Source organism: Morus notabilis, unplaced genomic scaffold (genome assembly GCF_000414095.1).
Source record: "Morus notabilis unplaced genomic scaffold, ASM41409v2 Scaffold886, whole genome shotgun sequence".
Classification (NCBI taxonomy): domain Eukaryota; kingdom Viridiplantae; phylum Streptophyta; class Magnoliopsida; order Rosales; family Moraceae; genus Morus; species Morus notabilis.
Genome location: NW_010364655.1, coordinates 54116 through 79111, shown reverse-complemented (window position 1 = coordinate 79111; position 24996 = coordinate 54116). Strand labels below are relative to the sequence as shown.

General features: G+C 33.8%; 2 protein-coding genes across 2 annotated transcripts; both read left to right on the top strand.

The window, feature by feature from the left end:
• The first annotated feature begins 206 nt into the window (after positions 1-206).
• LOC21394300 (katanin p80 WD40 repeat-containing subunit B1 homolog) lies at positions 207-10179 on the top strand. Its single transcript, XM_024171327.1, has 19 exons — positions 207-526; positions 638-841; positions 1014-1144; positions 1792-1909; positions 2039-2264; positions 2469-2569; positions 4383-4453; positions 4586-4660; positions 4737-4880; positions 5013-5244; positions 5426-5950; positions 6596-6655; positions 6769-6890; positions 7434-7568; positions 7812-7886; positions 8024-8136; positions 9037-9153; positions 9250-9318; positions 9415-10179. The coding sequence occupies exons 2-19, from the start codon at positions 814-816 to the stop codon at positions 9476-9478; spliced, it is 2406 nt and encodes an 801-aa protein (XP_024027095.1). The 5' UTR covers positions 207-526; positions 638-813; the 3' UTR covers positions 9479-10179.
• A 7882-nt stretch (positions 10180-18061) lies between these two features.
• LOC21394299 lies at positions 18062-20799 on the top strand. Its single transcript, XM_024171328.1, has 4 exons — positions 18062-18274; positions 18371-18456; positions 19258-19346; positions 20531-20799. Exons 1-4 carry the CDS (start codon positions 18062-18064, stop codon positions 20797-20799), a joined length of 657 nt encoding a protein of 218 aa, XP_024027096.1.
• Positions 20800-24996: the final 4197 nt, after the last annotated feature.

Below are 24996 nucleotides of genomic sequence, written 5' to 3'. Positions count from 1 at the left end.
TCCTTCTCTTTCCCATTTCCTCTATTTCAAAACCCATTTCCTTAATTTTAAACTCCAATTTTAACCTCTAATCTCTCAAAGTAAAAACCGACAGAGAAAGAAAACAAAAAGAAAATATATAAATTTCTCTTTTTTTGTTTTGTTTTGTTTTTGACAAAAAAAGAAGAAAAAATGTTTCAATCTTCTTCTTCTTCTTCTTAGTTGTGAAATTTTTGGTTTTTGTTTTATTGTATTTACAGGTTTGGATGCTTATAGCTTACTCCACTACTATTCTATCACTGTCTCTCTCTCCTTCATTTATTCCCACATTTGAATTTAAATTTATTGTTACCATTTCAAACACAGAGAAGAAAAAAAAGATGAAAGTTTTATTTTGAGTGTGAGAGAAGAACAAGGAGTTTGGCAAGCGAGAAAGAGAGAGAAAAGAAAAGAAAAGAAAGGAAAAAAAAACGAGGTTGAAGCTGAAGCTACTACTCGCCCAAATCTCTCTCGTTTTTCCAAAGAGGAAAAAAAGTGCAAGCAAACAGTAATGTGCCTTTAAGTTTCGCTTCTTCCTCTTTTCACACTCTCTCTCTCTCTCTCTCTCTCTGATCTACGCTGACACTGTTGAAAATTTGTTGTTGTTTTGGGGAAAAAGGAACGGAGATTTCTAGCGAGTTCTTCGAGATCTGGAGGGAGAAAGGACGAGACGGCCATTGCCAGATTCAGTTTGAAATTTCGGGAATGCGACATTTTTGCGGTGATCTTCTCTAGGGTTTTGTTCGCATTTTGGCCAGCTAGGGTTTGAATTTTTTTTTTTTTGAAGTATTTGCGATGACTACCAAGCGCGCTTACAAGCTCCGTATCCTTTGTCCTGTTTTCTCGTTGAAAGCTTTGTTTTTGGAGTTTTTATTTTGTGGTCATGAAAATTCGTTTGCTTTTTTTTTTTTTCTTTTTTGCTTGATCCGATACATTTGGCAGCTTTTGAGATGGGGATTTTGTTTAAAAGCCTTAACCAGAGTGTTTGACTTCAGAGGAATTTGTGGCGCATTCCGCCGCAGTCAATTGTCTTAAGATTGGAAGAAAGTCTTCCAGGCTTCTTGTCACCGGTGGGGAGGATCACAAGGTCAATCTTTGGGCCATTGGCAAACCCAATGCCATTCTGGTATTTCTTCTATTTTTCTCATTTTCATTTTGTTTTCTGTCTTTTTCTTCTGTTGAAAACTATGTGGGATTTTGCATTTAAGACAGCTTCAAGTCAGGTCATAGTTTGGATGGGAACACATTTGACTTGTAATTTTGGAGTTGTAATTTGTAGTTTGAAAGCCACAATTCTCTTATGAAAAGGGAAATAAAATTAGAAAAAAGAAGAAAAGCATGAGTTCTTAATGTCCTGAACCAGCTTTTAGTCTTGGTGATGCAGATAGGGTCCAATATGACTAGTCTAGTACTTGACTATTAGTATTTTGAAGCCAAGCCTTTTGAGATTTTGAAAGCCCCCATTTGTTATGAAGATAGAAAAAAAAATTTAGAGATAGAAAAAAAAATTTAGAAATAGAAAAAAATGCATGAAAGTCCTGTACTAGCTTCTAGTAATGGTGATGAAAATAGAGTCCAATATGACTAGCTAAGCCATTTGAGATTTTGTTGAAGTTAGGCTGCTTAAGGTGAGGTCTTATCCAGGTCAAGGTTTCTTAGTGTTCAAATAGGTTATATTTAATGGCAATTGGCAATGCGGTTCTCTTTCCTTAGATAAAATTTGTATTTCTCACACATTTGTTTCAAATTTTTAATATGTGATTTTGTTCCCAGAGTTTGTCTGGACATACCAGTGGCATTGATTCGGTTAGCTTTGACTCCTCAGAGGTGTTAGTAGCGGCAGGAGCTGCAAGTGGTACAATCAAGCTATGGGATTTAGAGGAGGCAAAGAGTATGCTTTGGTTCTGCTTTATGTTCCTTTGATTGCATGAGAAAAAAGTAGTGAACTCGTTGAAATTATGTCAAGTATTTGATATTTGTGTTGTAGTGTGAATTTGATTGTAAAAAATTTTCTGTACAGTCGTTCGGACACTTACTGGTCACAGATCCAATTGTATATCTGTTGACTTCCATCCCTTTGGAGAGTTTTTTGCATCTGGCTCTCTGGACACAAATCTGAAGATATGGGACATCAGAAAGAAGGGGTGTATCCACACATACAAGGGCCACACTCGAGGAGTCAATGCCATCAGATTTACACCAGATGGCCGTTGGGTTGTATCTGGCGGAGAGGACAATACTGTGAAGGTCTAAAGTGCTTCTTCCTTATAAATAAATTAAAATAAGGGGCGATTTCTGTTATCCATATGGGGATCAGATTTATCTTGAAGCTTGTAAAAATTTGTAACAAAAGATATATTCATAGATGTGTGTTGTGATGTTTACTGTAAGTTATTTATGTAAAATTTCATAAGAAAAGTTAATTCATTTAAATAATTTGAATTTATTTGGGTGTGGTGGTGGTGGGTGGGTGTCTTGCATGATTTCAAGTATCATGAGGGCCAGGTTCAATGCATAGATTTTCATCCCCACGAGTTTCTGCTTGCAACTGGTTAGTTATGCTTTTGCTTTGGAGCTATTAGCAATGTGTTGTGGTTCATGGGTCGATGGAACCCATAGATGCTGATTTTCAATTGATAAAAATATTAGATAGCAATTTATTGATTACTTTCATTTGTTGCATTATCAGTTCTTACTAAATCAACTTTATTCCCAAACACGAGTAACAAAACTTGAGGCTAATCTTACCAAAAGAATTTCGCTCACATGACCAGGAGATTTCCACATTAAAGAAAGAAAAAAAATCTGCTCCTCTCTTTCCAAATCCCTTCCGCTTTACATCCCAAACCCTCCTGTGAACTCTGTGCTCTCTTCATGCATTGATTGTTTTGTCCACCGGTGGGGCCAATATAATCCAAATCATGGTAAAATAGTAAACTCACACTCAATTTTAGTAGCCATTTCATAGTGCAAAAGAAAGCGGTCAACTGACATTTCAAGTAGTATTCACCTGTAAAATTTTCATTTTCTCAAGTTTTCTCACATAGGACGCCCAACTAGCAAACCTTGTTTGTCAGAAGCTACCTAAAAAAATGTTTGGGAAGTAAAGTAGGCTTATTTCTGCACCAATTTTAGCCCAAAATTTGACTAGCCTACCTTTTCTCTTTTCGGATTTGTTAAGTGGACGGGATCTAGTCCTTCATTAATTTTGTGCTATTGGTTTTCGGTTTTGTTATTTTTGTCACTTTTGGTGGACTCCTTGTCCCCTGATGTACCTTTTTCCTTCAATTTACTACAATTCTCTCATTTCTTATAAAAGAAATTGACAACCTTGGAGATTACATATTTACATTCTACTTGTCCTTAGTTATTCCCTACTTCCAAGTTCCAACCTAAAAGCTGTGAAGGCACCTTCCTCAGGCACCAATCCCACCTATCATACCCAACTGTTGCATCATTATCCTTATTCATGTCTTACCTCTCTTTTCTTAAAAGTCCGTAACCATCTACCCTGTAATGCCTCAAGATTATAACCATCTTGTCCCCGATCTCCCTGAATGCTCTACTTATAAAAGAAATTGACAACCTTGGAGATTACATATTTACATTCTACTTGTCCTTAGTTATTCCCTACTTCCAAGTTCCAACCTAAAAGCTGTGAAGGCACCTTCCTCAGGCACCAATCCCACCTATCATACCCAACTGTTGCATCATTATCCTTATTCATGTCTTACCTCTCTTTTCTTAAAAGTCTGTAACCATCTACCCTGTAATGCCTCAAGATTATAACCATCTTGTCCCCGATCTCCCTGAATGCTCTACCCCTCCATCACATGGATAAAGTCCGTAACCATCTACCCTGTAATGCCTCAAGATTATAGCCATCTTGTTCCTGATCTCCCTTCATGCTCTATCCTTCCCTCCATCACATGGATGGAAACATAATATTGTTTAAGAAATCAGGTTTTAAAGCACGAAAAAGAAAATATCTAAATGAGGATAGTGAAGTAGTTAGGCAGGCTAGAAAAAATGCTTTCATTAAGGGGGATGCTACTTCCCTTTTTGAGGTATTCTTTCTTCCTAATCCTAAAAGAAGCTGTGATAGGAAATAGGAAATCGTTCAATCTACAACTCAGCAATTTGGTAAGGCTTGGAAATATGCTATCCTATGCTCAATAATGGTGGAGAGTAATAGATAACCAAATTGGGTGACCATATTTTCAGTGAAAAAGAAAATATTGACTCAGTAAACAGTAGTAAAATCTAGTATTAGGAGATGCATGTTTGTGATTCTTGAAGCTGTGCGTGTCCCCTATTTGTTATTGCTGATATATGTTTTTCTTTTTCTGTTTGTTGTTGCCCAGGCTCAGCAGATAGGACAGTTAAATTCTGGGACCTTGAAACCTTTGAGCTAATTGGTTCAGCTGGACCTGAGGTGCTTTTTAGATCCCAGGATAAATCTATTTTGACTGTAAAATAATAAAGTGTAGTGTTGGATCTCTGGCCGAGTTATGTTATACTGCTTTCATGAAAGTCAATTTATCTGATTTGCTTATACCTATATCAGACCACTGGAGTGCGTTGTTTGACTTTTAACCCTGATGGACGGACCCTACTTTGTGGATTGCATGAGAGTTTGAAGGTGAGGATTTGTGGTGCTAGTTTATAATTTTGGGTACATTGAGTCTATGCTCACTTGTATTGTTTCAAATTTATAGGTTTTCTCATGGGAGCCGATTAGATGCCATGATGGCGTGGATGTGGGATGGTCTAAATTATCAGATCTTAATGTTCACGAGGGAAAACTTCTCGGCTGCTCATATAATCAAAGTTGTGTAGGAGTATGGGTTGTAGATATCACGGTATTCTTTACTTTATCTTTGTTTCTACTGACTTTTTTTTTTCCATGCTTTTATTCCCTACTTTTCTACCTTAGTTGTGTTTGGTCACGAAGTTGAGCTGCTATTGACTTGCAAGCTGTTCCTCTTGAACAGCGGATAGAGCCATATGCAGTTGGTAATGCTAGGAGACTGAATGGTCATTCAGAATCTAAGACAACAGCTGGTGGAAATATCTGTGTACTGAATGAGAATAGTTCAAAGGCAAGTTTGGGAAGGTTGCCTGTTTCCCAAAGTTCAGATCCTTTAGTGAAGGAAACAAAATCACTTGGGAGATTGTCAGTTTCTCAAAATTCTGATGTTGTCAGGGAACCGAAAGTTTTGGCATGTATGTAACTTTTAAGACTCCTTCATCACCTCTTTTTCTTGTTCTTTTCCCGGCAGTGTTTTGTTATTCTTAACTCCAAAGTTCAAAGTATTGTTTTTTCTTGGCCTTATATCTTTACTTTGGCTTTTAGCTTTCCTAATATTTTCATTGTCTGGTTTGCCACTATTCATTTGGAGTGAAGCCTCAGGAAATGTACCCAATACACCCCAAAGGTCAAGTTTAAGCTCCAGTCCAAAGAAAATTCCGCCCAGTTCAACGCCTGTTCCCAGTGCAGCAGTCACTAAGAGGAACACAGCAAAGGCCCATCCAACGGCTAACACTCCAACTTTTAACAAATCTGAAGTCATACCTGTTATCGTGCCTAGAACTAGTATAGGGCAAGATATGGCGGCTGAGTCCAAAAAAGAGGCTGGCTTGGCTGGAAGAACAATGCCCTTGGCTTTGCAGTCGAAGGCAACAGACTTCCGAAGGTTCCCTACTGTTAGAGAAGAAGTGGATAAGCCGACTATTTCTCTACAAACTGAATCCACTGCTCCAAAGGGTGCTGAATTCAGTGTTCCCGAGAGGAGTTTTTTCCCCAGAGTTGCAAGCTCAATCCAAGGAATATCCTCGGAAAAGAATACAAAGGAAGACAGAGGTATTGGATCTGGAAGGCTTGAAATGAATTCAATGACAGAGTCAACTGCCAGCTGTCAACCTGACAGTTGTAAGTATTTAACTTTTAGAAGTATATTTTCTGTCTGAACCTTTTTTTATCCCTATACATAATGCAAATAAGAATCCTAATTCAATAATCATAAAATTTCTTCTCATTGATTCAACAACCATAAATCCCTACCCCTACCCCTTCTCAAATAGCATCTAGTTTTGATCTTAGGGAAGTCAGCTAAGTGATTGTAAATAAGGTAAAAAAAAAAATCTGGATGTAACCCTCGACGCATGAAATATATCAGGAGATACCAATTGCTTTGGGAAAAATTTACTCTCACATATACAATGGAAACTTTGCTATGAGAAGAAATTTGGCTTTGAACATAAAAAGGGATCAATTTAATTTTCAATGTGGTCAAGCTCTGGTGACTATTTGATTTTCTTATCCCGACAAGTGATTTATTTTTATTTTTATGAAGTACAATACGGGATCGACCATGTTCTCTCAAAACCCAAGCCCCACCACACCTTTCACTGTGCTGTTTGACCTAGCAGTCATTGTCCTTATGCCCATAAGTTAGGATGTCCTTTTTCTTTCCTCATTTGTGTTAATACATTTTCGTTTCTTGTATACTTTAAGAAAAAGAAAAAAAGAGCCTGGACGAATTTGTATTAGGAGATGCATCTATTTTTGTTTCAGATGAAACTCGGGGGCACAAGATGAATAGAGATGCATGCACTATTGGAGGTCTAAGAGCAGGTATACATAAGTATACTATTAATTATTCTCAACATCTGTTAGTAATTTAAAGAAACAGGAAATCTTATTTAAAAAAAAAGCGAATTATGAGGGACATATCATATATATTTCAGGAAGGGCGCGGTCAATTGCTGTCAATTGGGAGAGAAGGGAGAGATATTCAAATTTTGAGGGACCTACTTCTAGTGTTTACTCTGGAGCAGTATCTGCAGCAAACATGCTCCCTTTGAACATGGTATGATACTTTCTGCTATGAATTTGTTGTTAAATCTTTTTTTACATTTGGCGTGCATTGTACTTCGATTCAAGTGACAGTAATTTTGGTGGCTTGCAACTATTAATCATTCTGTTGACAAATCAAAATCAATGTCTTCGATCTAGTAATGATGAGTATGGTGCTAAGGTGATAGCTAGCCGAGTTATAAACAAAGTGACTTCACATCTAATTTAAAGATCTCTAGGGTCAACATCCCAAGTTTTGAGAGCGTTGGGAAGGGTACATGTAAAGAAAGTGAGACTTGTCTCCTTGTGTGACACTAAATAATTTAACATGGTGCTGCTTTTTGGAAATTCTCTTTTCCATGCTAATGCACATGAAACAATGCTAAAATTAATTCCAAGTACTTTCAAACTAATGACAGAAGGCTATGTTAACTACTCACAGGCAAGTTATCTTATATTCCTAATATTTAGACTCTGGGTGAATTTTATTATGTTTTCCGCGGGTGCATTTTGTATATACTTTTCTTGCTTATACATTTCATTGTGCTACCTGAAGTCTAAGCAGAGAGGATATCCTCCACCTGTTGAAAAAGAGTCAGTGTCTGCTAGTGATGAGGATGCGATTGCAGATGTCATGGAACAACATAACCAATTCTTGAGTTCTATGCAGTCTCGCTCAGCGAAGTTACAGGTAATTTTTGTCGAAGTTTTAAGTTATAACTGACACTGGATAATTCTTTTGCGTCATTGTTATATCTTTCCATCCTTTACAAAATTTTTACTAGTTGTTGTTCCCGACCTTTGGTAGTATAATGCCATTGTTAAGCCTAGCTCTGAAAACACTTTCCAGTAACTAATAACGGTAATGCTTTAGATCATTAAGATGTCTAAAATTATCATTAACGAATTGCTGTACTGTGCGATAATTTTGCAGGGAGTCTATAGATATTGGGAAAGGAATGATGTTAAGGGGGTCATTAGTGCAATGGAGAAGATGGCCGATCATGCTGTCAGTATCTTGTGTTGGATTGCCCGAGTTCTATTATTATTATTATTATTATTATCATAGTCTCAGTTTTCTCAGTATTTTTGCGTGTTAAAACAAGTATACTCTTTGACTTCTGATGCTGATGTTGTTGATTTTAGGTCGCTGCTGATGTAGTTAGCATTATGACGGAGAAAATTGACATTGTCACTCTGGATATATGCACTTGTCTTCTGCCTCTTCTTTCTGGCCTTTTGGAAAGTGACATGGATAGGTAAAAATTGCACACATTTGTTGCCTTCGCAGTTATTTGTTATCTCAAAGGTTGAAATGCATTGCTGCGAAGCTTGTTCCTATCAAAATATGCTTTTAGGACAATCTCTTGGGTTTTTTCCGTATCCATGTTTGGCGTTGTCTATGGGTCCAAATGTTGATGGGAGTGGGGCTCTGCATTTTCTAGGACAATATGAAATGACTAACTTAGGCCTTGTTCTCTTCGTAGGTTCAAATCACAATTCAACCTTTTTACTATAGTTTTCTCTCACAAAAATTTGAATTTGAGCTCAAGTTTTTCATTCAAACATATGAAAAGAACCAAGGTTTTAAAAGGCGGAATTGGGTCTTGAGGCGTTTTGCCTTTACGAAGCAAGGCGTAAGCCTCCAAAAATGCCTATAAAAAAATTTAGAAAAAAAAAATAGTAACAAAAAGTAAAGCCATACCTAACAATCATTAAAAACAAGAAATTTAACTAAACATCCACACAACGAGAAGTCTATTTCACTACTGGAGGTGTAAAAATGACTAAGTAATGATCAAATCCTAATATCACAAGGTTCATAATGCACTTCTAAAAGCCTAATACTAAGAGAAGCAGTTTCCTTTAATGTATATTAAAGAACACTCCTTTAATAAACATTGTCGAAGCAATTCCCCACCAGCTTGAACACTTATAAGAAATGGCAGCTTACCGGTTGTTAATAGGGTTCTCAAGGCTACTCTCTCTCTGTTTTTTTTTGTTTTTTGTTTTTTTGTTTTGTTTTTTTTGGCATTAGTTGATAATAGTGTCTATTTCCATGAGTGCGTGTGTGTGTGTGTGTGCCCATTGACAGTGATAAGTCATATTTGCATGCACTTTTGGGAATGATCAAGTATATAACCACCGATCATATGTAGGCATATAGGGATCTCCTTGGAAATGCTGCTCAAGCTTGTCAGAATATTTGGTTCAATGATCTATTCTGCAGTATCCGCATCTTCATCTGTTGGTGTGGATATTGAGGCAGAGCAAAGGTCGATTGACTTGATCTACCCATTCCCTTAGTTGTGATTCTTAGATTAGGTATTCACCAACCGTGACCGCTCACTACCTTTATTCGTGTTCCACAGATTGGAGCGCTGCAACATCTGCTTTGTGGAACTTGAAAAAGTCAAACGCTGCTTTCCCGTCCTTACCAGGTGTCGCTTAGCTCTATCTTAGTTGCTTCTCTCTTTCTCTTCAATTTAACTCGTTATGTTTGATGCTGATTTCCTTCTCTCAAATTTTATTCATAGAAGAGGGGGATCACTAGCAAAGTCTGCGCAAGAGTTAAATTTAGCTCTTCAAGAGGTTTCATGACAAAAAAATACTGGAAAACTGAAGTTCAAGTTTTTCTGGCCTAGAAGAAGTTTTGTTGCTTTGGCGGAGTTTATGCATTTTAAGTTATAAACGCCCACTTTATGCAGCACCCCCCGATGGTTCAGACTCTTCTCGGCTGCGTCTGGTCCTGACTCGGTCTCCGCTCTGTCTGTACATTTGTGCCAAGTGGAGGCATTAACTACAAGCTAATTCTACTAAATTTACTGAAACTGAGACTTGATGGACCTATGGCTCTCTACCTGCTGTTTGATCGGTTTTGGCTTGGAGGAGGCAAGTCTACCACTCCATTTCACTCTAACCCAATATCAGTCAGTATGTGACAACTTCGATCATATTGTAACCTTTGGCTACATTCATGTTGATTCAATTATTCTTGAAATATCTTATATTCCTTCTGTAATAGTTTGGCGTTGATTAATAGGTGTCTTTCAACTCCTTCCTGTGAGTAATGGCTATTCTAATATGAAAATCCTTCTGAGGCACCATCCTTTTTATTCTTCTTCTTCCTCTTTTTAGAAATTTTTTTTTAAGATGCAAAATTGCTTCACTGCAAGTAGGCTTTTCAAGGACCTTTGTCATCTGCTACGGATTTCTTCGATTTTTGAGGCCTTATCAAAAAGTGTTATATAAGCTTGTTCTTAGCATGCTGAGGTGCTTCATGTTTTCTTATCAGATTGTATTGGCGGCATTGGTTTCTATTGAGAGTTGTGCCTTGTATTACAAGATCGTTCTTATTCTCTTATAGTACTTTATTTATATCTGTATTGGAATGAACCTTTCAAAAATTATGGATTTCCTCAAATCCCTAATTAACCGGAACACACCTCGTTTGCTTGTTTAAAAGGTTTTGAATTTCTTTCTTGGTAAGCAAGGCATATGGCTGTTTTCAAGTTAGTTAGGCTTTTTTGTTTTTTTAGCTTTTTCAAGTTTTGTTTTAAAATCCTTTAATTATCAATTAAAGAATTGATGGTGATCAACGGCCTCATTTATGTATTAACAAATATTTTATCACCATTTAATTTTTTTGGGTTTGAAGGCAGATCCACATATCTAGAACGACACGATTTCTGGTCCATCATTTTAGTCACAAAAGCTACTCGGTCATTTTGTAACACTCTTTAGCTCTATCTATCTTGGATTCTTATGAAATTTTATAGTGAGTTTTATGATTATTATGTATTTTATAAATTTTCTAATGGTAATTTAGAGGATTTAGATATCCTGAACACACGAGTCACTTGATGAAATTGTCGTTTGAGGATAATTTTTTCTGAAAACATTAATTGAAGCAAAACTTAGTAAATTAAATTCTAGATGAAATTTTTAATATCAAATTCTTAATCAGAGCGTCGAAATTAGTATGGAGTTTTTATAAAGATTCTATTTCAGGGCCAAATTTGTAATTTTGCCAAAATACGGAATCAAAATGTAATTTGGTTGATTGGGAGTCACCACCCACAACACCCAATGAGATTTAACTTAGTTAAAAAAAAAAGAGAAAAAAAAAGAGAGGGAGAAAAGGGTATCGATTATTTCATACCCCGTGTCATTAGATGGTCTAAACCAAATATTTAAGTCGATTGACCAGGTTTATTAGACCAATCTGGGATTGTTTCTTCAAGGGTCTGTCCCACTACAACACAAGTGATGCTTGCAATTTACTTGTGACCTATGTTTGTCATTATTATGTATGGATACCATGATTATTTATGACAGTATGAAATGTGAATATAATCATGCCTTATGGACTATTTTTATTGTTTATCATGCCACTTATGAATTTTCATGATCAATGAACATGATATTGGAAATATTCAAATTCTTTGAGAATGTTTTATGCTCATTAAGCTACAACGAATATGTTGGTAATGTCTTAATGAAAATATATGTGTGGATATGAGTATTAATAATGGAAGCATGTTTTATGTTGACTACAAGAATACAAATGACATGGTATTATAAAATGCTACTATGCTTAATAGATTATGTAAGCATCTAAGCAACATACGTGATAAAAGATAGAGCATGATTTTGTTGGCATTGTATTTAAGTATGAACATTGACATATAATATGATATGATTAGTTTTGCATAGTAGTGGCTATTGTCGATCCGTTAGAGGGATGATTCAATTTTATGCTCTATAGTCCCGGGTTATAGATACGACGACTCTAGTGGTCGTTGGATCTGTGATTTAGTCACTGTGTTGAATTCCTTGAGCCTTGGCCGAGCAAGAATGGATAAAACCTCATGAATACCCATGTTACCACTTATGTGAGTGCCAAATGGATTGCGACTCTAGTGTGATAGGCAAGCCAACTAGTGGTACACTCTTAGAAACCGAGTTCGATTTGTTAAATGGTATGTGAAGTCCGTATATGCAATTCCTTAGACCCATTGGCCTGGAGTCTAGGATAGCCACACGATTTAGCATCAAACAACATAAGGTTGGGACCATTAGTACGTGCACGTTAGGAATCTAGTCCATTGAGTATGTGACAAACTATGCACATAGTTATGACCTAATAATATTGTATTGTGAGTTATTATAGAATGATTAGTTCATGATAGTGTATGATATGAGGTTATGTTATGAATATGAGAGTATGATACGACATGGTAAGACTGTTGATTTAAAGTATTTATGTATTATGATCACGTTAAATAGAAACATGTGATTAATATTGTGATTGTGTTGTTTTTTTAATTTTTTTTTAATTTTTATATCTTCTTGGTTGTTGTGAACCACTAATAAGAAGACAAATATAGGTACGCTAGAATAATAGGGGTATTTAAGTGTTTTAGATTTTTACTACTGTCAACGCATTATTCTTGTTTAAATCCTGTGCACGATTGTGCTTATATGAGTACATGACTCCTTGGGAAGGGAGAGAGAGAGAGAGAGAGAGAGAGAGAGAGAGAGAGAGAGAGAGAGAGAGAGAGAGAGAGAGAGAGAGGTAGAAAATACTTATTGGCTCATAAATCATATAAAATTAAAAGGGATTAATTTGACATTAATTGGGGATTAATTCTATGATTAAATGACCCCTTAACAGTTTGGGGAATGACCGTCATTAGGGTGTAAAATCGTGTGGAAGACAAATAAAAGAGTTAGGTCAACTTCTAGAATTTCCATTCTTGTTCACGTGTAGTAACCTGGTCGGAGATTGCTGGGTATCCAGATGCTATACTGGCCACATCTTCTTCCTCCGATCTCCGATTTTCACAAATGAGAAGGCCTTGGAAAGCTTATAAAAGACTCTAAGGAATAATTCCATATTTTTAAAGGTCCAAAATAGAGTTGAAAATTAACGTCATGGAAATGATTCTTTTGTCTAAAAAGAAAAATCAAGAAAAACTTAGAAATTTCCTAAGACACTTAATTCCATGCATTATAACATAAAGTACATCATATCAAGGTCAATAAAACTATAATCTACATCCTTGTACATATAAACATACAAAATCCTATATTTTGCTGCATAAAACTAAATGAGATATTGAAATTTCACGCTAATTGCAAGATCAAAACTTTTTTATATTCGGAATCATTTCCTGGTAATGAACGCTACATTACAACTCTAATTTATCCTATGCGCAAAATCTTCATACGAGGAGATAATATTAATCTCTGCGATCTACTATGGCTTACTAATTGTTAATCCTGGCATGTTTCTAACATACATATCACAAAAATATAATTATGTGCAATTAAGCATGCATCACAAATAAATAAATCAAGTATAATTTCAATTTATTGCAAATAATCTAAGCATGCTCATCTAGAAAAATTTAATTAGGGCTCAAAAAATAAAACAAGCATCACAAATAAAAATGGCATATATATATATATTTATATAGGTAAGGTCTTTAAACTGGCACTTACTGTTTGCCGGACTAAAATGACAGTTATACATATAAAGTCATGTATATTTACATGTAAAGATGTATATGTTAAGTTACAGTTGTATAATTCTGTAAAAATCGTGTATATTTACATATAAAGTCGTGTATATTTACATGTAAAGATGCATATGTTAAGTTATAAGAAACGACAATGTATATTAATCCTCGAAACATGTATTTTTTATAGCAATTAAGTGAACACATAGCATACAAATATGTATATTGGCTGATTTGTTGTATTTCATGTTAAATATACACGATTTTATATGTAAATATACACGACTTTACATATAAATATACACAATTTATGTAAAATTATATAATTGCCGTTCTGGTCAGGCACAATTCTAAGTACTTGACAGAGAAAATTCCTATATATATATATATCAAAAACACATATTGCACATGATTAAAAAATATTTCTAAGAAATAAATAATTGCATATGAGAAATACATATTAAAAAAAAAAGATGCAATTTCAAATAATAACAATCTAGATAAAAATATGCGTTTAAAAAAATGGGAATTTTTTTAGCAGGTTCGGGTTGGAACAACCCTTGGGCGCAGGTGCCTGGGCGCTCAGGTTTAGGTGCGCATAGGTCTGGCCCATAAGTTTGGGCAATGATACCATAAATATGGGCAGTTAAATTTACGATATTTTAAAGTTTGACTCTGATTTTCTCTCAAATAGTTAATCCAAAAAATCTGAAATTTTGATAGGAGATTAACCATTAAATAATCTACAATATATCAAAAATCAGCTTCAAACAGAAAGCAGAAAGTTAGAAACGAAAATCACAAGAAAATATCGAAAAAATGACAATTTTCGGTGTTCGATTTTCGTTTACTTCTCTCCTTGTTTACATCGAATATGGAGACTACCGCTGCCTACTCTGAAATGAATAAAGGAAAATATACTACCGGGTACATGTCCAGCAACGTCTAAGGTGGTTCCAGGTCGAATCTCCAACTCGACTTCGGTACAAGATTCGCCCCGGTATAGCCTCGCAATCCTCCAGTCACAAACATGATCTTCATGCTCTAAATTACGATCCTACACGATCATGATCATCATCACGTCCTTGATTGCTCCTGGTGTACGTAGTTATTACAACCACAATAATCCACAACTCAAGAACCTGTGGATGACTAGGAGAGAGAGAACTGACAGAGTTTCGACATATTTCGGTCACACTTTTTCAGTTTGTGTGTTGCTATCTAGTTACTTATAGCCACACCTATCATAAATGGAGCAATCACAAAATATAAAATGTATCACTCTTATTATTTATCGAAAAGTAAGTTATCCGATTACTTATTCTGTCGTGATATTGAAAATATTCCAAAATATTTTCAATAAGATACTTTTCCTTTTCATGTCTCATGACTTATATTCTAAATAAAATCGGGGTGTTGACTTTAGGGTTATGCATCTTTATGTGCGCCTCAAAGTCCAACATCTTGGATAGAGCGTCCGGGAGGAATTAATTTAGACCAAGTTAACTTTCATCCTACCGAACATTGTTATGAGTTCCATAAAGATCATATTAACCGAACTGCACCAGACAAAAGTTTTAGATTTTTTTTCTTAGGTATGTCAGTTTTGTACTTGTGTTTTAAATATTACGAGTACTTCCGAGTAATGCCTTGTTTACTTTTTTGTTTTTTTGTTTTTTTGTTTTTTTGTTTTTTTTAACTTAGTAATGCCTCTTTGAAGTTCAACATTAAAATTTCTAAGTTACACTAAATCCAATTGACTGTTACTTAAAAAAAAAGGAAAGAAATATCAAATTGACTGTTATTAAAAAAAAAAAAAAGACAGAAGAAGAAAAAATCCAATTGACTGTGTTATCTCGGACGTTATAGCCTTGGAATTATGCCCTCTATCATATGCTTGTTTGTTTTTTTTTTTTAGGAATATTTATATCTTTGATTTGGACCTTCGTTTACTATTAATGCAAATAATGAGCGACAAATCCCATGTTTTACCTCTACATTATTTCTTAGATTTATTGCAGTTCAGTCCGCATAAATGAATTTTTCGCAATAAACAGGCTTCAGATTCTTAGGCCTCGTTCATTTTGCGGATTCGAGTTTTCAATTCGAGCTGAGATGTGACATTTTCTGAGAGCTTTTCACTGTAGCAGAAAAAGTTAAATGTAATATTTTTTGAGAGTTTTTTTACTGTAAAGACCTAAAATTGAAAACTTAAATCGGTGAAATGAACGAGACTACGATCCAATGGACGCAAAAAAAAGATGATAACGAAGATGGAAAATATAGAACAAAAGCCAAAGTACTGGTTTTCGAGGAACCAAGTATGGAAAGTTAATAAATTCAGAATAACCAAATGAACTTTTTCCTTTTCTTTTTCTAGTCTTTACACCTTGACCTTACATGGGCAGATTCTATTTTCTAATCCTTCCTGAGTAATATTGATGAAGAAAGAGGTGTCATTATCAAAGCCTTACCAAATAGTGATGAACACCTGGAAAAAAAAGTTTTAAATAAATATTTTCGTTAAAAAAAAGAAGAAAAAAGAAAAATAAAGGTTTGGTTTTAAAGATTGACCAAAAGTAAATAGGTTTTATTATAGGTAAAGGTGTAGTTTTTTTGCGCAGGAGAGGGAAAGATTTGGAAAGAGGAAAATATGAATGTAGGTTGTTATTTCATGCCATGAATGAATATCAAAGCTTGGATTTGATTATTGGAGACTTTAATTAATTGCAAATGGGATTCTGAAAAATCCATCGTTTTGGATCTTCTTTTTTCATCTCTCTTTCACGCTGAGAACTCTCAGTCGAAAAAGGAAAAACCCAATACAATATATATGCATATATATATATATATATATATATATAATCTAGTACTTCATTATTTCTTTCATACAGGACTAGTAAACTTACTGAAAATCAGATCTTTCTGAAGTCTCGATTAGAACTCTCTAATATCCAAGTTTGGAGATTTTCTTAAAAACTGAGGCTCATCTGTAACTGGGAAAGTAGAATCAGAGAAAGAAAAACTGTCAAAATCATGACATTCTCACCTTGGGATTTTCCCCTTCTTTCTGATGCAAACAAATATTCCAATTTGCAGTGCTTTCTTAAATCTGTCACTCCTACTGTCCCTTCCAAGCGGCTTCCCAAGGTAAAACCTTGTCTCTTTTGCATTTTTCTTCTCTTGCTTGGTCTCTGATGAAACTAGGGTTTATCTCGATGGCATTTATATATCCAAAGGTATATATATATGTATATATAGAGAAATGGGTGAATTGTGAATGTGTTTGATGACCCACTTTTCCTCTTTTTCCTAATATGTATATGTAGATTTTTTTTTTCTTGGGTTAGATTTGAGAGTAAATTATTCGGATTTGGATTCAATTTCGGACTAGGGTTTGGATTTGTTCCTTAGACTCTGTTTATTTCACCGATTGAGTTTTGTTACAGTAAAAAACTCTAAAAAACAGTCACATCTAACTTTTTTACTACAGTAAAAAACTCTCACATAAAATCATATATTAACTCGCGAACTAAACGAGCCCATAATAACCAACGTGTAAGGAAACTTTTAATAGGTACGTAAGCTGTGATGTGTATTAGTTTATATGTAATGCGTGACGTGTATTAGTCGATATGTAAGGCGTGAGGCGTATTATTTTGCAGGTAAGGCGTTATGTGTAGTAATTAGTACCCAAGACTAATTTCTAAAACTAGTTTGTTTTAGTGATTTTTTTATTTTTATTTACAAGGGCTTAACTCAGGCTTTAAAAATTTAATTTATCACTAACTCGATTTGACAGCTATCATCTAATTTCAAACCCTGGACTGGAATTTAGGAACTATTTCATTTTTTTTTTTTATACCGATACCGAACTCGGTCAACGGGCTGCAAATTACCCTTATTTTTTTAAGTAAATGACAAAAGTGATAATCCAAACAGAAGTTGTGCTGGAGACAAAGATGTTTGTGGCATACTTTGGTTCTATAAATGATGAAAATGATCTGATTATCCTTATAAAAAATTAGACTAACCAAAGACAATGTGTAAATAGAATGCCAATATTGATCCTAATGGTTATCCAAAATTATGTGAAACAATTAAATGGCCTTAACACTTGTAGACACGCACATAAGGAAGCTAACATTTTGAAACTTCAGTAGCTTGGTTAAAAGCCTCAAATCCAAGCTTTTGTTTTGATACAGAGGGAATTTTCCCACGCAAAACTTTAAAAAACTTTATCAATTTCTATTTTGACTTTCGGTTCATTAAATCTTAGAAATTTATATACTACTCTTAAGAACTGAGAAGCTAATTAGAAGCCTCCTTCTCACTGCATCCATTTCCTTTCGATTGTTTCTGCAGAATATTCTTCATTCCCTTGGCAAAGACATTGTGGGGTGTTTCTCCTTGAGTAGCCTTTGGAAATTCTACACTGAAAGAAGTATCTTTGGTGCTGGTGTCCCAATTCTTCTGAACAATGGTGACAGTTGCCTACAATACTATTGTCCATCCTTATCAGCTCTCCAAATATATATAAAAAATCCCACTGTTTCACCCAGGTACTTTATGTCATTTACTTCCTTTTATCTTCTTTACTTGAAAAATTAGAATTACTGCTTGCTGATGACTATTCTACACGCATTTTCTTTTCGGAAGGATGGAGGGAAAAGGCGGCGCAGAAAATCAGGAGAGAGGGTCTTCGAGCGATGAAAGCGAGCTGTCGATATCCTTTAGCGACAATTCGAGTAAAAGCTCCGACATCACTTCGGATGAAACCGGCGAAACTGACCATGGTGATCCATTTGGGGACCTGTATTGCCAGTACAATGAGACAATTAGTCCTTATGACAGAATCCCTTTAACTGAAAAGGTAAGATTGACCAGATAGTCATCTATTTTTAACTACAGTTTTCACAATACTTATTGAATTGTGTTGACCATATATGAGGTTTTGATTCTTGTTCAGATCAAGGAATTGGCCAATGAATATCCTGGTTTGATGAAGTTTCAAAGCACAGATCTCTCTCCTTATAGTTGGATAGCCATTGCTTGGTATATGTAATTTTTTTAAGTATTCTTAAAATTAATTGGAAAATTGATATTGTTCCCGTCAGTAGAAATTAAGGTATCGTTCATTTCATCGATTCGAGTTTTCAATTTCAGTTTTGCTACAATTAAAAGCTCATACAAAAAGTCGCATCTAACTTTTTTTTGCTACAATGAAAAGCTCTCACATAAATCACATTTTAATTCGAATTAAAAACTCGAATCCGCGAACTGAACAAGACCTAAGTATCTTCTGTGCCCGTTAGGCTGCTGTAATATTCGTTTTTCTTATTCATTATTCAACATATCTATTCCCATCTGGCGTCATCAATTTTCTTCTTGTCTTAGCCGTAAAGGAATGTAATAAGATAGGTAATAGAGTTAGAAATTGGAGTAAAATAATGAGAATCGTTTAATTCACTTTCTAGTATTCACTTATCTATTATCTAGTGTGATCGAAAACAATTAATCCAATCCAATTCCCTTTTTAGTGTTTACTAAACTTATTAATGGTGATCTTACCAATGCAATTACTAAAACATCCTTTAATTACAATCATTAGATTATAGTTTATAACATGTGAACTTTAACGGTAACTAAGTAAAATTCACATAAATTTCTATTTAGGGAATTTCAATATCAAAGGGGATGCCTTAATTTATATTCCTCTTTTTCATTTTTTTTCTATAATGTCATTACTAATTTTATAAGTAAATATATGATTAGATAAGGGCCTAATTATTTAGTAATTTGTATTTCCTTGTATTATTAATGTTAGTTACAGATTGGTCTTCATTTGCTCACTAGGTATCCCATTTATCAGATTCCATTAACCAAGAATGTGAAGGAATTATCAGCATGTTTTCTTACATTTCACCATTTGTCCTCCTTCAAAGGTCAGTCCTTTCTCCATTTTTCTATAGATATCTTCTTCATGAATAAGATTCCCTCACAAAACTACTCTATTTCATAATATTGGTATTGGATACAAATATACCACATAACTATATAGTACTTCAAGAGGTAAACAAAATTTATAGACGTGGGATATATCAGCGCAGCAATATTTCTTGTGTTTATTAAATTTCATCAATATTATTGTAAAATCATTTTTTCTTCAGTGAATTCTAGTTTCAAGCTTCAAACAGGAAAAAGAAAAGGGCTATTTTTTTTTTTAAAGCACTAATAAAAAATCATAATTTTTCTTGTGTTTATTAAATTTCATCAATATTATTGTAAAATCATTTTTTCTTCAGTGAATTCTAGTTTCAAGCTTCAAACAGGAAAAAGAAAAGGGCTATTTTTTTTTTTAAAGCACTAATAAAAAATCATAATTTCTAAAAGACAATATTAGTTTTAATTATTTTCTTTTATGTCACTGCTACATCAGTATTCATCACGAGTAATTTTAAAATAACAGATGATTATAAAATACACTATCATGTCTATTGGTACTTAATGTAATTACTAGAAAATTTTAACATGACAGTGATGAAAGAAAACAATTAAAATAGTGTTATTTTTTTCAACTTTTTTTTATTAGTTTTCAAAAAAATTAACCCAAAAGAAAAACTGAGGTAGCGACATAATGGGTGCGCTTGGAATTGGTTTCAAAATGATTTTTTTTCAATAAAAAGTAAAAATGAGATTGTTTTGAGAATTATTCTGGGACCGATTTTAAAATTGCGTATGGTTAGTTTTTTAAGAGATTGTTTTGAGTATAATTAAAAAAGAAAAACATGTTTATTAATTAATATATTATAATATTGTTAATAAGTACTAAAAAGTGAAAACAAAAAAGTGAAAACAAGTTTTAACTGTTTTATAATTTCTTTACAAAAACTATTCTCACTGTTCTTATTTTCGTTTTCAAAACATTTGCTAAACAAACATCGTTTTGTTTTCATTTTCATTTTTTGCTTCTTAAAATACGTGAAAACCGTTTTCAAAAACGGTTCTAAACACGCCCAATAAATCCAACATCCGCAGTGACTTCAATTGAGAAAACACTACTATGAGTTTAGTGCTTTGTCTGTTTCCTCTCAACATTGGTACTAACAAGTTTTATATAACATACTAGAGGAACAAAGCAAGATGTTTCCATTTATAAACTGTGTGGAAAAGGAGCATACTGGGGGAGTTTGCAGGGACCATGAAGAGAAAAGTGAAATTGCGGTTCCGCCTTTTGCAGCTTTAACCTATAAGATGAACGGCGAGCTTTGGATGAATCCGGCGACATCGGATCAGGAGAAGATTGCCTCATATCTAGATGCTGCAAGTTCCTGGTTGAAGCTTCTTGATTTCAACCATCATGATTTCAATTTCTTCATCTCTCGTAGAAGATTCTGATGATCATGTCCATCTTCACCATAGCCTTTAATTTTTTTTTTCCCCTTGTTAGGTTAAGAAACAAGTTTTACTTGATAGTTTTTAATTAGACGAACAAGTTCTAACATGAACCCACTGTACTGTACTATAAGACGCATATATATGGTTGCCCATCAATCATATGCAATTGTCATGTACAGATTAAATGAGAACAGTTATTAGTCTTTATTTTATATGAGCAAAAAATCATCCAATATGATTCGAAATTTTCTTTTTGTTCTTTTCTAATTTTACGTACAAAGTAGCTCAATAACTCTTTTGTTTTTATTATTATTATTATCTTCATGGATTACTTGTTAGAAAAATAGGACCAAAGAAATCGAAACGAACAGGTAAATTAGAATTGACAATCACAATAAACAAATGCAATTACAAATTACAAGAACATAATATTAAACCACAAAGAACATAATGGAACTGACTATCCTTTATACAGATGTACCGCTCACCGTCGTTGCTTGAAGATAACTGGCGTCTATCTCTTAAGATACAATGGTAACTTCAGTGCACAACAAAGCGTATCCGACAAACTTGAAAAGTACCCAAACTTTATCACACTTAGGGTCCGTTTAGTTCGCTGATTCGAGTTGAGATGTGACTTTATGTGAGAGTTTTTTACTGTAGTAAAAAAGTTAGATGTGACTGTTTCTGAGAGCTTTTTACCATAAAAAAAACTCAAATTGGTAAAGTGAACGGGACCTTAGAATAGCCTAGACTAGGGCAAGAGGACTATCAGAGGCGTTTTATGAAGTAGGGTCCAAAACATGGAGAAGAGATGTCAATTTGTAGTCATTCAGGGTGGCTGTTGGTGCTCTCAGCTTTCAATTCCGGATTCGAAACTAGTATTAATCCCCGATTAATTCTCCAATTAAGCCAAAACGGATTAGAAACTAGTATTAATCTCCAATTAATTCTCCAATTAATCCAAACGTTTTGGCTGTTACAAAACGTTTTAATCTGAGGCCTTAATGGTAGGTTAATTTCGGTATTAAACCCCAATCACACTGCCAGTAAATATGAGCTAGAAAAAATTAAAACAAGCAGAGGCTGGTTTTTTTTAGCAACATTCGTACCCGTAAGACGCAGTCACACACGAGCCATTTTGCTTACCAAATTACACATCAATAAATGTGCAATCCTATATAAGCACCATGGACCTTTAATTCCGTTTCGATATGGGATAAGGATTTTTCTCCTTATTTCCCTTAAGATTTCAACTCATTGGGTGCACTTTAAACATTAATTTCTCATTTACCTAAGTACCATTTTGAACGTATAATATACCGTTTTGAAGATCTCACTGTTGAAACAAAAAATAGTAAAAAAAAAAATAGTCACGTGGGAAGTTGGATAATTTCATGGAGGAAGTGGATGCATGAGCAAAAATAAAAATGTGTTAGTTGAAAGTCTGGTGAAAAGCATCATGAGAAAGTTTACAAAACTGTTATAATCCATGTGAGTGTGAGTGGAGGCAATTTTTGAGAAATAGAGGTGGCAATCATGTTCAAACATTATAAAAAGGAATTAATCAGAATAAAAATAGAGGATATAAAAAATTAAAAAAAAAAGTGATGTTGACTTCAATGTCAGCCTGTTGCCGACCAAAGCTTTGTTGGAATTAATTAGAAAAAGTTAGATGTGATATTTTCTGAGAGTTTTTTTATTGTAGAAACCTAAAATTGAAAACTCGAATCGGTGAAATGAACGAGGCCTAAGTATCTTCCGTTGAAATCCAAACAGATTTAAAAAAATATGTGTGTATCACATATCTATTAGGATGAGATTAGTTTCAAAAATCACGGAAAAGAAAAATATGAAATTATAATTTGCCCCAAAAATTCAAAGAGGTCATTCATCTCATATTAAAATTCACAAATTATTAAATTTTAAATTTCAAATCAAGAACTACGAAGACTTGATTCCATTTTGAATACAAAATCTATGTGCAATTATAATTTTCAAATTCAAATTAAATTCGACATTGGAATTACCTAAACTTAAATCTCAAGTCAAAATTCTAAAATCCTTTTAATTTCTCATACGGAGGAATTATTCAAATCCAAATTTGAAATTACAACAAATTCCAAACTAAATTCAACATAGAAATTATCCAAATTTAAATCTTAAATCAAATTTCAAAAAGGCCTTTTAATTCCTCACACGGTCATATATCGAGGAATTATCCAAATTTCAAATTTCAAGTTAAATTTTTAAAGTTCTTTTAATTCCTCAGGCGGTCATACACCTAGGAATTATCCAAATACAAATTCTAAATTTAAAACCAAATTATTTAAACACAAATCACAATTCTAAATTCGAACTACAAGTGGCTTGATCCCTCAACGGGGTATGTAGGCAACTCGGCTAGATTAACCGAGTTCAGCCGCAATTTTAAATCAACCCTAACTTATCAAATTCACAAAAAAAATAGAATTTACTATTTTAATTGGAATAAAAAAGTTTTCCCTTGTACCAAGGGATTGAAATTAAGAGGTTATTCTTATTTAAATCAGCCCTAACTTATCAAATTCACAAAAAAAATAGAATTTACTATTTTAATTGGAATAAAAAAGTTTTCCCTTGTACCAAGAGATTGTAATTAAGAGGTTATTCTTATTTAAATCAGCCCTAACTTATCAAATTCACAAAAAAAAAAAAATAGAATTTACTATTTTAATTGGAATAAAAAAGTTTTCCCTTGTACCAAGGGATTGTAATTAAGAGGTTATTCTTATAATCTTGAATGGGTCGAACTAAAAATAATAAACTCATATGCTAATTAAATTCTAGTATAGGTGAAATTATGTTGTGTGTGAAATATTATTTTAATATTAATAAATATTTTTACTCAACACTCACAAAGGAGAACTGGAACCCACTTCGATCTTCCATAAAACTAAGTGGACCCCACTCAAAATCTAGTCTCAAAATGTCCTCTTAACATGGTTCATAAACCATGTTTTTCCAACATTACTAATGATGCATGTTCATAAAAATTGCAAGTTACTAATCACTGTAATTTAAAAATGCATTTTTCTTCAGTTCTTTAGAATTCAAAGACACCTTAACATGTTTCAAAGAAATAGTGTCTCTACCATATAGCATAGTATCAATAAAGTGTTCATACGAACCAGGTAAAGAACATAACAAAATTAGGGTTTGGTCCTTATCATCAATTTCCACATCAATATTTTTTAAATCCAGAATAATTTTATTAAATTCATCAAGATGACTTTAAATAGATGTACCTTTTGACATGCGAAGAGTGTACAAACGATGTTTTAGATAGAGCTAATTGGTGAGAGACTTAGTCATATACAAAGCTACAAGTCTCGTCAGTAATTTGACGAATAAACCAACGCTTTGATACCAGTTGTTGTGTCAAACGTCAAATTAAATAGATTTGAGAAAAAAAATATGAAAAATAAAAAAAATCCAAGAGACACGAGGATTTAACGTAGTTTGGCTTTTGACCTACATCCACGAACATAAACAACAAAGAAATTTTACTATAACCAAAGGAGACTATAAAAGCATGTCAAATATCTCCCACCATCTAAATTCTGAATACACCTAAAATCTCTCAACCCAAAAAGTAAGAATTCTAACTGTCAAAAAATAATTCTATGATCAAATATTCCTACACAAAAATAAAAGAGAAAAAACTGTGTATCAATGAGAATAGCTAGCTTAATCGAATTAGAGACAAAGTCATGGACCTTGGGCCCAAGCAAAAGACAAAACAAAATTGGGCTTAATTTAAAGCCGAAAACCCAACATGACGTAGCAAAATATGCTGCCCAAGTTCACTCCTAGAGTGGCATGTGAAGCATTGGAATGTAAATCTAGTCGAATGGGTGCACCTTTCTTTCCAACTCTTTAGTAGTTCGTAACAACACTTCGAGGTTATTTGATTAGGAGATTTATTTTTTGATTTGAATTATAATTTGTAATTTGTTATATATTTTCTCTCACAAAAAATATATGTAAATAAAAAATGATTCTAATAACATGATTTTAATCTATGAATCAAACGTTTCTGAACTTTTTAAGGTAAAGGAGTAACAAACACCATGAATTCTTGGACAGCTCGGCTAAGTTTGATTTACGTTTTCTTATTGGAGGGCTGCTAAGATTTTCATGGTCTTGTGTGCTCTA